General features: G+C 41.2%; 1 protein-coding gene across 1 annotated transcript in view; it reads right to left on the reverse strand.

Annotated features, from left to right (window-relative positions):
* The window catches only part of TTC1 (tetratricopeptide repeat domain 1), a 33,959-nt gene extending 19,392 nt beyond the window's left edge, over nucleotides 1–14,567 (reverse strand). Inside the window, exons 1-4 of the mRNA XM_005231722.4 lie at nucleotides 14,496–14,567; nucleotides 13,585–13,917; nucleotides 1,873–1,933; nucleotides 69–181 (exon numbers count right to left, since the gene is read on the reverse strand). Coding sequence (XP_005231779.1) covers nucleotides 69–181; nucleotides 1,873–1,933; nucleotides 13,585–13,908 — 498 coding nt within the window. The 5' untranslated portion in view covers nucleotides 13,909–13,917; nucleotides 14,496–14,567. The remainder of the gene's footprint in view (nucleotides 1–68; nucleotides 182–1,872; nucleotides 1,934–13,584; nucleotides 13,918–14,495) is intronic.
* Between the last annotated feature and the right edge of the window lie 2,803 nt (nucleotides 14,568–17,370).

The following is a 17,370-nucleotide window of genomic DNA, read 5'->3' on the forward strand; positions in this document are numbered from 1 at the left end:
ATGACTTCATTACTGCGTTTGTCATATAATCAATACATGATGTTTCATAAAATATAAAGAATATTCACCTGTTTCATTTTTGCAGCAGCTCTGTTCGAAAATAAAATAGCCCTATCCTTCTGGAAGCAGGCTGGACAAATCTGCAGAGCCTTCGTATAAGAGTCTTCTGCCTCTCCATAGTCTGCAGGTGCAATAGCAAAAAAAACCAAAACAGAACATTTATTTCTAATGCCAGTACAATCAGTGAACCACATGGCTACGATGAATTCTTTAGAAACATTTCTCAGTATATGATGCAATATTAAACCAGAATCAGTAGCTGCTCACAAAGTACGTACCTGAGTAGCACATAGATCAAAGACAATCATTTTCAAATCAACACCCTTGTAAAAGCAGAAATATAGTTCTGAGCTTAATGTAACAAGTGCAGCATGATGTGAATATAATTCTCATCCCTGGAATTGTTTAATTCTATTTGAGTTACCAGGCTTAGTTGTAGAATCTCTTTAGATTAAGCATATTCTTGATCTGTAAGGAAGCACGTCACTGCACTGATACCTGTTTAAAGCAGTTATGGAGATATTTTGTCACATCATCTTCAGTGACTGACTCAAAGGTCAGTTGCCACAAGCCCATTATCACCCGGAGGTCATCCATTATCAAGTCTGATCTAAAGCAAGGAGCAGCGGTAAACCACATGGGATTATCAAGTTATTAATTTTCTAATAAAAGTAGAGTCAAGAGTGAAAAGGCCCTGTACTGACTCTGAACAATGTCCTGCCAGCTGACAAACACACTGTCCTCAAAACAGCGCAATTCTTCCTGTGCACATTAGCTGGTGACCATCCAGGTGCTTAAGAGGTCGTGTACTTCTGATCAGTAAGGACTATGGCAGGCTCTCTGAAAAGATCCGCAAAAGAATTTGTCAAAAAGGCTATGGATGAGACTTCACAGGGTGATTCAGCCAACATTACAGGCTTGCTGCTTTCATGGTCCAAGCGGCTTTCTTCTGCCTGCTCTGAAGCTTGCCTGAACTCGTAAATCATTCCCCAGGAATCCTCCTCTCTTCGCACACAATAAGAGACCTCCCACAGGAAGGCCACTGTCTGGTTGTCAGGGTATACTTTTGGGAAGGGGAAGTTACTTGTTTGTGTCCCTGCTGACTGAGGCAAGTACAAATCTGCATGTCCTCATTTCCTTGTGAATCCTCTAGCCACCAGAAAATTAAATGAAAGGCAGGTGTCAAAAACACTTCCTCCTTTATGTTTTTTAATTAAAGGCATTGGTACAGTTATTTATACACGTGTATACATCTCTATATACACATATACATGTGTATCCATATACATATACGCACGCCTATGTGTACTTACATCTCTGTGTATACATACATATAGATGTCTGTATATACACATACATAAATAAAATATGTAACAGATAGAGCCAGTGGATAAAAGGAAACATGCAAATGTACAAAGGTATGAGAGAGCTACTGGGCCACCGAGTCCTGCATCAATTCTAAGCACACACATTAGCAAAACTAGCCTAGTGGAACTCTTTTTTGATTAGTAAAAGAAACCTTGGCACTTGGAAGGCAGTCAATTCTGTATCATGTTCTTGGATTTAAACACTTCCCTTTCATGAGAATCCTGCTTTAGTAATACAAGGCTTTGTGATTTAAACTTAACTCTTAAGGAGGTCTGCTATCTCTTTCTGTTCTCTCAATGATGATGAAAAATGATATAGATGATACATTTGAACAATAATAGGTGTGAGATCTTCCTGTGGGTTTTCTGCAACATCACCATGATGGCTAAGTACTAATTTCAGATTCTTTAACATCCATATGATGTTAAAACATTATCAACCCACCTCCTTTCTTGAACTGCTCATTTCCTTTCTCCTTCAGCCCTGTGCTCTCCTTTCTTCTTTTCTACAAAAGAAAAGACAATGTCTCAAAGTATTTAATTGAAATGAACAAGTAGGTCAGCTGCAGTTCCAAATGAAGTATGAATGGAAATCAGAATAAAATATAACAAGAATTCTAACTAGTACCAAGATCACTTTCTGGTAGTCACTCTGACATGATACACTTTATATCTATGAAACACTGTAGTATAACAACAAGGCAATTAAAGAATTCCAGTTCATGGACAACAGTATGCAGAAAGAGGATTCATAGTGAATTACATATTTAAACTAATATGTTGGCTTTTTAACTGGCTATTTGCTTCTCCTTTCCAACTCAGTTTAATTCAACTAGAGCAGGTCAACTATGTAGAATATATGTTAGATGTAGAGTTCAAAGGTTTTGCCTGAAATAATTCCACCTCAGAAATTGGTAATTACTTTCAGAGATGTACAAAGCATGTTGAGCTGACTGCAGTAGAAACGGGTTCATGGATAATACTGCCCTGAAAGGTTTCTTATGCAGAGAGTGACTAAACCATCAGACCCAGAGACAGGAAGATTGTTCTGTTACACAGTGAAAATTGCACATGCTGAGCAGAGTTGTGTTTTCAACCACGAATATCTTAACAGTACGCTTGGCACAAGTGAAGTCGACATGAATGCTCTTAGCCTTTGACACAGAAAGCACAGGATGTCACCAAGCCATCTCTTCAACCTATTTACAATGGAAGTCTTTCACATGCAGACATACCTCACAGAAGTAAAAACAAAGCAGTGTAAGTAAGACAGTAACATCAAGAGGCAATGCTCGTGTTCATGAATAATTTTTGTGGTAGAAAAATGATCATTTGACCACTGATTTTGCGCCGAACACACATGCATACACAAATAGACATCCTTATATATGTCTATGAATTACAGATCATTGAGCAATTAAAAAGCCAACACTAGGAAAAGGAGCAGTTTCCTTTCCTGCAGATTGTGTAAATCAAGGATTAATGCAATTATCAATATCGCACAGAACATCTCCTTGGAAACAGCTAAATATAGTACTCTTTGTGGAGCAGTGCACCATCTCACAGCTTTGCCAAGTAACTGACAAACAATACAAAATCAGAGGTTCTCTCCTCTTGCTTTTATTGGTTTTGGAAAGTAATTCACCTGGCTGCTGTCACCATCTTAGTAATAACAGATCATAATGCTCTGAAAACTAGGCTCAGCGGAATGGCATTCAGTTGACACAAAAAAATTACACAGTGAAACATCCTCTGACCCTTTCAATACATGCCTAGGATCACTACATTCTTTCCTATCGCCTGTTGTGTTTTAGAAATATGTTTTCTAAAACTCATTGCTCCTCTCATTTAAAAAAACCCAAACCATAGGTCAGACAAAACATGCACCACTGTTTAGAAACTGGCTTTCCTCCAGGGTGGACTGACAAACCTACACAAGTCCTTCCACAATGTCACTTGCACCAATATATGCAGGCCAGTTGGTGCTTTCTAAATATGAATATACAAACAAGTTTAAGCATTTCAGACACAAGCTGCATTAAGAGCACAGATTTATTTGTGAATTACCCTGTATAGGCAGGATGGTGCACGTTCAGCTGAAGGAGCATGTTAACTGCATTTGAAAGCTGCACCCAAACTTTCAAAGTGCCAGGCAGAACAGCTCCAGCAAGGTCACTGCACATCGCAGCTGGCCCTCCACAGAAAGAAATTGGTAAAACTTCTTGAATGCATATAAAGTCAAAGTTAGCACAACAGAAGTCATTTTCATACCAGTGAACAAAGCAGCCAGATTTCAGCACAGAACAGGTTTAGAGATGATGATCCTACTGGAAAACGTGAAAGATCTACACAGACAACCCTCACTGAAGAAAAGAAATGCTTGAAACACTAGCCCTATTGACTTCATTGCTCATGACCTATTTAGAACTGGCCTTTAAGTGCCATTAACAGATTCACTGTTGCATAAGGTGGAGTTACAACTCTACAATAACAAAAGCCATTTTTTTGGGGGGGTATGAAATGAAAACTGCAGCACGGCCACAGTACTCCTGATGCAGAAACCCTACAGTCAAGGAATACCGGATGAAAAGCTTTACCTGTATTATTATTATTTTGCTTAATTTTATTAAAAGTTATTACTAAGTATTATGTGCTTACCCTGGTTAAATATTAAATACTAATATAAAAAGCAATTTGCTGCAAGAAGGCTTCAGGAGAACAAGCTTTATATTTTAAAAAAAATTGTAAAAGGAACAAAAAAAATAATAAATTCTTCAACTGTGGGATTCCTTCTCAGGTAGCCAAGAGGACTGTGAGCTGGAACCTCACCAGCATAGAATAAAGACCAGTGTGGCTGTATGGCCATGTTCACTGGGGAAACATGGGCTGCTGAATGTTCTGAGCAACCAAAGAGCTTAGGGACTCACACCGGGAAGCTGATGACTCATACAGCTCTCCTCCTCCGAAAGCCTGTTCCTCGCTATGTCCTCTCGCCTGTGAATCAAACTGCACAAACTTGAAGGACAGAGGACTATTAGTCATCCAACTGTTACAGACGTACAAATGTCAGCGACAGTCTTGCGGTCACTTCTGACTATTTGACCAGAAAAGGTGGTGTCTAAGCACGTTTCAGAAGCCAGCAGCGTTGTTACCACCTTATATGGTTTTGCAGCTTACTCAGCTCCCTGGAAAGCAACAACGCCGACAATGCAGTCCTGCTTCCAAACCACTATTTCTCTTACAGCTTGCCCAATGTTTTCAAGACATCCCTATATTATGGGGTTCAGGCTGTCCCTTAGATTCCAAACTACAATTTTTCACAGTATTTTTAAAAAAGCTAAAGTCTATAGGGTACCTTAAGCATCATTATGGATTTGTATTTGAAGTATGACCCATAAGCAATACATAGTAGGAGACTATCCCTAAAGGTAAATTTCCCCAGCTTTTCTACAAAATGTAAAAGCATACATATTAGCACGTCACATCCTAAACATGCTGCCCTCTAAAGCACACCATGATATTTATGAAATAATGCATGAAATAATATGAATGAAATGCATGCAGTAATACTTAATTTACTCCCACACACATACCTTTCTTTAACAGAAAATTTAACACAAAAGCAGTGGAAAGTCAACTATTTTGGATGAATTTACACTTAACCTGAAAGGACTGCTCCAATGGATGCTGTTAGAATCTGTCTTCTAGTCAAATTCAGGGTAAAATAAACCAAACAACAAAACACCAGAATCTAAACTGCTGTTAGAAGACATAACCTCTTTACTCAGTGTGCTACATTTCCAGCTTCAATGGACAATTGCAAATTGACTGGTCATCAGTTTACTGTGATCGCATCAGCCCCAGAATGAAAAAATTGTTAGTGACTTGTCCTTGGGACAAATTTTGCACAATGTCATTTCAGTGTCCCCACCCACTCATTTTTCAGAAAAAGATGTAAGTCGCTGCAGGGCAGGCTACCCTTTCCTCGGTGAGGGAAGTAGGTCAGGCTGAACTCCTAGAATGCTCTGCCTGAGGAAATGGTATCTTGAACCACTACGTTCCCTGAAGCAGCTCATATACAATATCGGGGTCAGGCACAACTTCCCCAACTTACACTCCATTACAATTTTCTGCTATTCAAAGTCTTCAAAATGTTAAGGGTTTGGTTTTGGTTGGTTTTTTTTCAGATTTTATTAACACAAAGATGACAAATTCCAAGTGGCAGGCGTTAGATTTTTATGTACGAAGTCAAAAAATTTTTGAAGTCCAGAATAAATAATGACATTTAACTAGTAATATGATTCTTAAAGGATCTGATAAGAAATGTTTACAGATTTGGATACTGAATTACAGTTGTCCATATTCTGAAGAAATTAGGATCTTAACATAAACCTGCCCGGCAAGCTAGAGATACTGAAGATTAAGACCTGACCTGAAGCAATGAGAAAAGACAGTTTTGGCCTTCTGACAATAAAGTACACAATTAAAAAAAAAAAAAAAAAAAGGCCATCAAATACAGTCCTTGGACCTCAGCTGCTCTGCCAAAAAATTCAAGGGTAGAATAAGGCTTTAATGCTTTTGTTTTTACTATTAGAGATGAAAGGAGCCTACACATTTTCACTGTTTATTTTGTAAGTAACCAATTTAAAAGTGCTGGAAGTAAAATCCTTAAATATAGCTGGTGAGAGCTGAAGGACAAACACCCTCAGTTTGTAATGCTTCCAACTATGCTTCCTCTGGCTGTTCCTATGCATTTTATGTGATCAATTGATCTAACTTTGCTAGGGAACTGTTCTTGGCTCCAGTTTTTTCAAGAGCTGAAAATGCGCACTCTCTTCTCTGCAAGGCTATTTATACAATGTGACAATGCACATCTGCATCATCTCATATACCAGTTTGTAAGGTCACCAAGTAGCAGTCAATTTAAAATTACTGCAGTTCAAAGGGTGCACAGAAGCAAGGAATTTAAACAGATAAAGAACACATTTTTCAGCTTTAAATACCAATTCTATTTCCAAGTCATCCATTAGTAGTCATCTGCTTCCCCCTGCAGTTTTGTGAAGCTATTGCTGTATCATGCATTCAGGTATTTGAATTTCAGTTTAAGGTTGTAGTCACTCAAAAAATTTTCTTTTTCAAATACTTCTAGAGTTGTCACTTGAAAACTGTGCCAAATCTGCCCTCTACACTCAAGAGGTAGAGTAATAAGCATCACTAGACTTTGGCCAATCTCTGCTGATTGTAACTCCACGGTAAAGACTTACCAGTCTTCCTACGGCCAAATCACCACCTTTTTCCTGAAATCGTAAGCAGCACTTCCAGAGACAATAGGTCACATCCATACTAGACAGTCTAAAAGTTGAAGTTAACACACCAGACTAAATATGACTATTCCCGAGTGACAATACATGCCATTCAGTTGTTCCTGTTCCAGAGGAAACAACCTCACTCAGAAAAGTGGAGCTGACCACTTAACCCATCTCCACCACAAGTTACCTCCATTTGACAGTATCAACATCTACCAGAAAAATGCAAAAACGAACCTAAGACTAAAATCAGATAGCAGCACTGAAAGGTATACTTTCTCACTCTTTCTCTTAAACTGCCACCCAGCAAAAGACTTTTATGTTTGTTTAAAAACATAATCCAAAGAACTACAAAACACAAGGGAGACTAACTCCAGATTTTATCAAGGTTCTTCTCACCAGCACTTGGAATTAATTACTCTAGCAGATACAGGTACACTTCTCAAATGCACTTCTCCAAGCTTTAACTCGGAAAATACAACATGATGTTTTACTCTGTTTTGCAATCCATAAGACAGGACAGTTTTAATCTAGCAATCCATTTTTTCCTCCAATTTGAACAAAAACAATAGCATATTTAGTACTGGTGCTCTACTGTATACAGGATTGAGGTTATTAAAGTAGGTCATTTGAATAAGGGGATCACCTTTTACTTTTTTTCACAAGACTGCATTGTGATGCCTTCAAAACCCAACTGTCTTACAAGTTTTATTGCTATACAAAAATTTTTGAAAGCTGATGAGAACTGTTAACAAAAAGCATATTCCTTATTCATATTTGTCAGTAACTTATGTAGTAAGTTTTACTGCTGTGCAGTCAGTTGGACTGTCTCATGTACTAATAATCTGGGGGTTTTTGGTCCAACCACATAAACCTTCCTGGAAAGAGTTCTGAGACCATCTCCAAATGATCAACACCTGAGGACTGCTCCAAAATATGACTTGCTTCACTGTATCCCATCTTCCATTTTGTACCTTAGCTCTGATTTTGTAAATACTATAGAAAAAAAAGGAGCTTTGAGAGTCAAGGTGATTACATAATGTTAGACAGATGGAACTAGGAAAACACAAAACGCTGAAATGCATGACGACACCTGAGAAACCACCTCAGAAGAAATCCCAGATTGGTTCTTCAGCCCCTGGAAAAGCAAATTCTACACAGAAGCTATAACTTATGGAAGAACAATGGGATCAACCTGAAGCATGGAGAAGAAATGGTGAGGAGAGGAGCAGTTTAAAGGAATTTTCTTGATTAAGACAGCATCCTCTTAACACAGCCCAGAACTTCTGGAGAAAACAGAAAAAAAAAAAAAAACAAAAGAAAGAAAAAAGGGAATTTTACTGTTTAGCCCAGAACTGAAAAAATCTCAGGTATAACTCAAAAATACTATTTCTCAAAGATCAGTTTCACTTAATTCTTACAGATTTGCTAGCAAGATACTAACCCAGAATCTCCTCTACTAGAGCTGTATTCCTTGTCTTGCTGACACATTTCCTAGTGTTAAAACAAAAGTTGAGCATGACTACAGCCAGCTGTAGCAATAACGCACACGCAACAGCCCAAAGGAGGGAACTGCTTTTGAGGAATATTAGATAGTTATTCCAGGGTCTTCTAGCAGCTAGAAAGTAGTGTTCTGTATCCAAAATAAGAGCTTACTATGCCAGGTGCTTAAGTCTTTGCCAGATAAGGCCCAATGAACAAGACAACATCTGTCATGATGGAAGAGCATGAGGGAATCGGAATCCTGTTGCTGGATAAACTCGTAATTAATGGGTGTCCCTCCAGAAGAGGACCAGGTCAGACTGAAACAATTACCATGCAACAGCTGTTGGGTGTCTTCTGATTAATTCTGCAGACTAGACCAACGTCAAAGCCATCACTGTCAATGACAAATAACCAGAAAAATCTGTTTGTAATGCATCAAAAGCCATTTACTGCTCAGTGCCTCTTCTGAGGCAACAATCAGCATGCTTTTGAAACAACAACAAAAAATTTATAAAATGAATTTCATTACAGGCTGCTTAATTCTTCAAAAGCTTAGTTACAAGTCCAGGCAAGTAAGCAGGCTCTACACTACATGTGTTTTTAAGAATAGTTCTTGCAGGTTTGTGTCTTAATATCCCTCCCTTCAAGTTCTTAACTTTGTTTTATTGTGCAGAGAAGATTTCTTATGGTACCAGTACTGTTTCCCTGGAAGCAATTCCTGTTGCTTAAAATTAGAAATCTCGCTATATGGGACTCTCGAAATATAGCAGAGAAAATACACAACTGCTTACTCCTTCAGTTTGATCTCTGCAGCAGCTTCTGCATGGATGAGATTTAGAGCTGCTACCATGAAAGGTTACATATAGGATATGCATAAACACACAGAGCAAGGACTAGAATATCTTTGCATCTCCAGAATAAATTAGAGATTTTCTTTTCTACAGCCTAGTTATTGGAGAACATCACTCAGAAGAACTTATTTATTAAAGCTGCTAACACACAACAATGATCTTAGTTTAAAAAAAAATACATTAAGATGTAGCTGCATAAATTTGATTTGAGCAGGGCTAACATCCAGATCTCCTTATGACTTGAGTATATAGTTTATGGTGCTGCAACCACTGTTCATAGGAAGTTTTTATTATTTAGGCAAGCAGTCTAATTGAAGAAAATCCATTTACCCCTGTATGCCATCACGATGCTGACATTTGATGTCTACTTTTACCAGCACCGCCCTTGATCTAAAAATAGAGCATTATTTTTCATCTGAATCATTCCCTGTAACTAGTTCACTGCACATTCACACAGAGAGGTGTGCCAGCACAATGAAGGAGGCAGCAGGGGGCTGAGAATAACTGATCAAGGACTGCCTAAGTAGCAAATGCAGCACTGCTGCTGAGTGTCTGGTCACAACCTAAACAGTCAAGTAAGTTCTGAATATTTCTGTCTCATTTTCTCCAGCTGCAAAAAACAAAAATCATGTTGCCCTTATCAAAAATGACCTTTTGAGTTATTGGAAGGAGGTTTAAGATGTGTGAAAAACTGAATAAATGGATGTACAGCAACTGTTTTCAGACTGTAATTGCAGTATTTTTTTCCCAAAAGCTGCATCATTTAACAGAGCCTTTTCATAACCAAAATATACCGAACACTTTAAAAAATAAAAATAAAATTTGTAGCCATCAATTCCAAATACTATGGGGAAAGCTGCAGTGGCAATTCAGGAATGACCCATCCCCATGGTTTTACTACACAGAGAATGTAGGGTGATGTAAGGCGAGATCATGCAAATGGGCTACTTCAACAGTTGTAACAACAGCTCTAAGCTTCTAATTCCCCTCTAATTTCTGGATTTTTCAAGGTCTACTTATAAGAGATACCAATAATATTTTGTTGCAGAAAAAAATAGCTGTATTTTAAAGACTGCTTATATAATCCACTCAGAAAGCTCTCCATGGAACATAAAATTCACAATGTAAGTATTGCCAATCTAATAGTTATGGTGGTACCAAGAGATCCAATCCATCCATTTCATTAGGTATAACCATAAACCAAGCTGAAGGGCACAAGTGTTAAATATCACTGGAAATCAGCCTACAGAAAGATGAGAGCTGTCTCAATACTTTCTCAAAGCCATCTGTCCAGCTTTCAGCTTTCAAGTTATTATTTTGTACTCCCACTGCACCTTTCAATGGAGTTCCAGAAAGCTGAATGCAAGTATTCGACATTCACAATTCTTTTGCTCATTTTACAGAAGGCAAAATTTGATGTGCAAAATTAAGTGATTACCTAACAATCCAACAGAAACAAGAGCAGCACGAAAACTAACACACCCAATTTCCAGGCCTGATGCTCTTTCTAGAGTTTAATTCTACTACATAATTTTGCCCCAGTTTTTAGCATTTTGTCTATGAAACTCTCAAGTTGCCTTCAAGTTACAGGCTGCTGCAGAAGCTTCATCGTGAGTCATGATGACAATGCTCCTTGCTGTACAGCAATAAATACAAGTAAAAAAAAGGGAGGGTTTAGTCTGAACTGGAAAAGGCACAAGGGCAAAGGGATGCTTTTTGCATAGTGAGTAGGTCAAGCAAAGTGATTATTGCCCTCTGTTCAGCACCTGGGAGGCTGCATTTGGAGAGTGCTCAATTTTATTGTTCTCCCCATTTGGAAAATAAAAAACAAAAAACCAAAAACCCAAGAGAGAGAGAGAGACATAAACTTTCCAGAGGGAGTCCTGTGGATGGTCTCCAAGATGGTCAGCACACTGCGGGGGATCATGACCTAAACAGATAGCCTAGGAGAACTGAGTATGTTCAGCCTTAGGAAAAGGTGGCTTGGGGAAGCTTTATTGCTAGAGCAAATGGAGACAGACTCTTTCTGTAAGCATGCAGAAAAAGAAGGGCCAATGGTCACAAGCTGCAACAAAGGGAATTCTAATTGAATACGAGGAAAAAGTTTCCACCATGAGGGCAGTTAAACACTAGAACAGGGGCCCGGAGAGGCTGTGTAGTCTCCAGCCTCTCTGGGCCTGGCTCTAGGCAGGCTGATCGATTTGACCTAACTTCAAGGAGGAGGTTGGACTAGATGACCTCCAGAGGCCCTTTTGAGGCAAAGGATACACCTGATTACCTCTTGAGATTTTTTCTCCCTCTTATTATTCATCATTAGATCTTGGTTAGCATCATTATGCCGATTTTACAGATGTCAAAATTGAGAGACACAGAGAGGGAGATACTTCTACAAGGTCAAGCAGCAGAAAAGTGTTACATTTTATGTCATTCTACTTCAAGGAGATTATATTCCATGTTCCCCTTACCCGCTAATCCTGTACTGCTTTTCCATCTCAAGGAACTTCTATATTAACATAATTACCTGTACTACAGATTTTAAACTACCTTTTTGTCTTCACTGATATATTTTGGTCAGAAATCCCACCCTACCAGCAAGGAAACTATTTGAGACACAACTTGATTAAATTTCTGTATACTGGTTTGTAACAAACAATTTAGACATTTGGTTGCCTCTGGCATCTTAGCTCTGCATATTTCTGCCCCTCATTCTCTATTTACAGAGGCTGACAGTAAGACCATGGTGTAGTCAAGTTACTGCCAAACCCCTCTTTCCAACTTTTTTGGGCAATGTAAAGCCAACATTTATTTACTTTTACCATACAGACAGAGCTAGCCAACAGTTAAGAAAGCATGGTCCAGCTTTACAGAGTCAGTTGAATTGGAAAAGATCAGCTTGCCTGTACAAAAGAGTAATAAGCTCCTATAAATTCACTGAAACATTTGTAATATTTTAAGGACTTTAAAAAAATTTAATTGGATATGACCCTTCATTTTCATCAAATGCCACATTTTAGTAGAACTTGTCCATTACAGTAGTAATTTCTTTTGCTCCTGGTGATTTGGGAGTTTCCAGTATAAAAACTATACAGCTATATTTTTTTTATATATATATATATAATATACAGCTATACAACACACTATCTTCCCCCTGTGAATAATGCTTTCATATGATGCTGCCTGCCTTCTTTTGTCAGCTACTATTCCCTACTCCACTCTTCTTGCCTCATCATAATCAGTTATGCAGTGTTACCCATGATCCAAATTGTGCAGCTGGCCTTCCAGAAAGGGCTCCATTTCCTTTATTAAAATAAGATCTAATTCATGCCTACAAGACTATAAAATAACGTTTGCTGAAGTCTTCCCTTCACATAAGTTACAACACGTCAGAATTCCATCTTCTTCCCAACTGCCAAATAATACAGTAGTACACCACTATTTCAATTTTCAGTACAACCAACTGCTTGTTTGGATAATTCAATCGGATTTTAAGAGGCTGGATCAGTTCTTTGAAACATGACCTGTTCAAGCTATGTAACTTGTCAAAAATAGTGTTTGGGGAAAAAAAATAAATTGCAATAGCTGATTTTGGGACACAGATTTAATAGCTTTACTCTCCCACCATTTACAAGCTACAATTGAAAAAAATCAGGGGAAAAAAAAAAGCCTAAATCAGTAGCAAGACTTCCACCATTTGCTGTGAGAACACAATTACCAACAGAAATTCACCACATTACTCAAGTGAACAGAGTCTAATCCTGGAAGTGATTTAACAAGTTTTCTCAAAGTTAGAAAAAAATAAAGTTATATTTTTTCCCCTAACTACTTGATGACCATAATATCTTAGAACCTTGAAAACTAACTGCAGTCAAATGACACCACTGCTTAAGGGTCAAAAAAAACCTGCTTCACACAGACTTACAGGGCAGTAAACACCATTACAGAGGCTGTTGGACTTCCCCCGCGACCTATTTTGTTACTCCCCACAACATTATCCAGTTTATTACCCAAACATTTTGTCCACTGTAACCACACTGAAAGGAAAAAAAGAATCACACATTTAATATGTTCTGTTTGATTAAAGCTTAAGTAATCTATAGGGTTACTTTCAAATTTAATCCTAAGTAGTTGTATTACATAAACTAACCTTTCAGATAATGAGAACTATCCTGAAACCTACTCTGAGCTTTGGAAAAGCACTCTGCAGCTAATCAGGTGAAACAATGAATGCACACAAACTAAGTAACATGAGACAGGGAGATTTTTGTTTCTTATAATCTCACTAAGCCGCAGTAACCTTATACACTGGTGAAGTAGGCAAAAATCTGCAACAGAATGCTATGATTCAGAACAGCAAGGAAAGCTAACAAAAATATTTGTTACTTAAAAGCAGAAGAACAGTAAAACTAGACACATAAGAGAGTTTTAAAGGTCCATTTTCATGCCAGTCACAGACCATTCAGAAACAGGACACTGAAAATGTATCTTTGTATATTCAACATAGCTACTTTGCATTACCTGTTTTTCTTCCTCTGGCATATCTTTTTCTAGTTCTAGTAAGTATTCTTCATCTAGTTCTGTCTGCTTCCTTGCGCTATTCTCATCATTCTGTAAATTCCCTTCATCATCCAGCACAGGTTCTTTTGCCTCAAAGGAGTCATGACAGTCATGGAAACACTCATCTGCAGCGGTGGAATCTTTGGCTGAACATGGTGTACACTCCCTTTCAATGTTTTTAGGATTCTGTGCACCTTTGGGACCAGTCTCTGAAGACTTCTGATCAGAAAGCTTTAAGTGATCAAGTAATTCTTCAGGTGGACTTTCATCTTTAAACTCTTCCATGATGGACTCCTTGGAGAGGTTAGGTTTTTAGAAACAAGAGAAAAAAACCCTTCAATAAGCATAATATAAATGCCTTGTCAGCAAAGAAATCTCTCAAGTACTCCTGACATCACATGAGGGAAACTATTGCTCCCCAGGGGAGGGAGCCATTTATACACGCTTCTTCTATGCACTATACAGCAACATGGGGCCAGTATGCTGTTCCCATAAACAAGCAAATTCACGAGCCCCGATTCCCTGGCCCGCCACGGCACAGCACTATGCTACCGCGGCTTTGCTTTTGCAATAGGACTGAAGTCACGCACATAGGCCTCAGCACCCCCTCGCCCAGCCCGGCCCCCTGTCGCCTGCGTGCAGCGAGCCCCTCACCGCCGCCCCAGGCCCCGCCTGCACCGCGCTCCCCTGCAGCCCCATCACAACCCCCCGGAGCCAGGCCCCCAGTAGCCGTTCCCGGCTCTGTCATCTCAGCCCTATCCCGCTCCCTGAGACAAGTGGCCGGGCTGCAGCCAACGCCCTCGGGACACCGCCACCTGCCCCCGGGGCCGGCCTGGACCCACCCCAACGCCCGCCCGGCCGCGGGCAGAGACCTGCGCCTTCCCTTGCACCGCCGCTCGCCGGCCGCTCCTGACCCTTCACCCCGCAGGGCGCTTCCTGCCGGCGCCGGCCAATAGGAGGAGGCCGCGCGCAGGCTGCTGGGAGCTGTAGTCCTGCGGGGGCGCGTGACGCGCGCGGGAGGCTGGCGGCCGCCCCTCAGGCGGGGGAGCCGTGCTGAGGAGGAGCCGGGCTGGGGGGGGAATCCGGGCTGGGGGGGGCCGTGCTGAGGGGGAATCCGGGCTGGGGGGGGGGAGCCGGGCTGGGGGGGAGCCGGGCTGGGGGGGAGCCGTGCTGAGGGGGAATCCGGGCTGGGGGGGGGAATCCGGGCTGGGGGGGGGGCCGTGCTGAGGGGGGGAATCCGGGCTGGGGGTGGGGAGCCGTGCTGAGGGGGAATCCGGGCTGGGGGGGGAATCCGGGCTGGGGGGAGCCATGCTGAGGGGGAATCCGGCCTGGGGGGGTATCCGGGCTGGGGGGGGGGGAGCCGTGCTGAGGAGGGAGCCGGGCTGATGGGGGGGCCGTGCTGAGGGGAGAGAGCTGGGCTGAGGCGGGGCGGGCTGAGTGGGGAGCCGCTCTGAGGGGGGAGCCGGGCTGAGTGAGGGGAAGCCCTTGTGCCCTGCGCCTCTCGCCCTGCTGGGCTGCTCTCGCCTGTGCTTGGCGCCCGGATGCTGAGGTTTTTTACTTGGGCCGCTTGCACAGCCTTTTTGCGCATCTGAAGGAGTATCTCTTGTAGTTATTTAGGCTCACTGCTAGGTTAGAAGTTACGCCTTGAAACCGCCCCTGTGGTAGCACTGGGGCAGGCCCCTGTTAGGCTGGGTGCAGGGCAGCTCTGAGGACACGGGAAGCTGCGGGCTGCTTCGCCAGGGGGTCCCCAAGGGATCAGGCGCAGTTAAAGCTATGGCAAGTCCTGGGGTGGTAGATCCCTGCTGCAGTTCACCCATTCGCGGTAAGGGCACTGCTCAGGCTCACCAGGAAGCGGTTGAGGGATGGGGAGGCTATGGGGACTGGGAAATGAAGGGCACAGCTAGGCATGGTGCAGGTGAACAGCAGAAGTGAGGTCCCGGGCGAGTACCACCTGGCTTGAAAAGAAATTGGGGTGAAAACGTGATCAGCTGACGGAAGAAAAAAAGAAGGAAAGTCTTCATAGATCGACAGAAAGAGGGATCATATCTACAGCAGCAGATTGGTGGTGTTGCTTCAGGCTCTGTTGCCTGCGCTACTTCAGTCTAGTGGCTCATTTAGTGAGTGATGAGTGTGCGTGTGATAGCCGTATCACTGCTAAGGCACCATTAATTGGTTGTTTCCATCACTGACTTCAGTTTTGGTTTTTCTGTTCCAGTGACATGTGAAAACTGAGCTCTTTCTAATCAAGCAGTGGAATAAAATTTGCTTTCATCTTTTTTTACATGCATTCCTTTTAATGTTGGTCCCCAAATTTTGAAACAAAGCTGAATTTTCACAAATTCTGAAGTCAAAGGCGTGTGGAGCAATACCTTTTAATTAAAAATCACTATGCCAAGCAATGAGGCAGTTAAGGAGTGTTCTTACGGGGTATTCCTTTCTCTACCCAAAGTTGGGGTAGAAATTGAAGATTCAGATGCCAGATTCATTTTTGGTCTTAATTTCTTTGATCACTGCTTCTAAATGAACATTTCAGATGACTGAGTCTGTTGGTGCTAGTAATAGATGTATTAACAAGAGATTGGAACACTTTGCAGTAAATTGGCAAGAGCATGGCTAGTTAGAATGAAAGCAAACAGGAGCTCTGTGGCTGATTTTCCTCCCTCTCTGGATAAAAGTAGATTCAGCATTCTGCAACATCCCAGCTGCAATGATTTAGCCCCCAAAAATGTGCCTTTCTGCTGTTCTGCTAGCACTGTGTAATTTATTCTGACTTACAGAAAATATTTCTGAACCTTCTCACTGTCCTGTTAAATACCATCTCATTTGAAAAGGGAGAAGGAAATTACAGCTGTGGTACAAAATCAATCCATACAGTTTTGAATTTGCTGAAATGCTATTTAAATCTCTGGCTGTGCAGAGTACAGGGGTTTGAGAAAGTGACACTGTTTCATCCCCAGAAGGAATTGAACTGGTATGGACGTCAGAGGTCAACACTTCATCCAGGATGGTGTGCTAGCCTTTATTTTTATCTTTTCCAAGAGAGAGTTTATTTGCCAGCAAAAACTACAGGAATTGGACCTGCTTAGAAGTTTTGAGCTGCTGCTGATCCCTGACAAGATGCTACCTTGCCTCCATGTAAGGCAGGGGCTTCTACTTCCCCACAGCTCGAAGCTTGATGGGAGCCAGGATTAGGAACATTTGCTTTTCAGGAATGCTGTGGTTCCCAACTCCGGTCCCTGGCCAGCCTTGTTGTGCACCATCCAAAATCTATCTGCTGCCTTTGGCTTCTGTCCCATGGAGTTTCTATTCCAAAATGACTGACAATTTTTCCTTATCACATTTTTAAATAGAGTTCCTCAACTTGATGAAACACACTTACTGACTTCATAGGAAGAAGTGTGAGGAAAAATGAGCAGATTTAACCATAGAAATTTTCTGCCTGCATCTCCTCTGATCTGGAGACACTTTGGATCTCCTTGAACTTTTTTCAGCGTTTTGTTTCTTCTAACACAACATAGGTGAAAAAATGCAACTCTCCAGAATCCCAGTTCCCTGCTGTCATTTAGGTGTGGTCATTCCTTTATGAATCTTTATCCTAGATCTAGCAAGAAAGGCAAGATTTCCCATGGTCCTGCTTTATTAAAGATGGGGATGTCCCCAGGAGTCCTTTTTAGCAAAGACCTTTGAGCCTCATGGCTGCTGTTTAGGATTGTTGGTTTCCCCTGAGGTTGGCCCTGAGCAAGTTGC

This window comes from Falco peregrinus, chromosome 8, assembly GCF_023634155.1.
Source record: "Falco peregrinus isolate bFalPer1 chromosome 8, bFalPer1.pri, whole genome shotgun sequence".
NCBI lineage: Eukaryota > Metazoa > Chordata > Aves > Falconiformes > Falconidae > Falco > Falco peregrinus.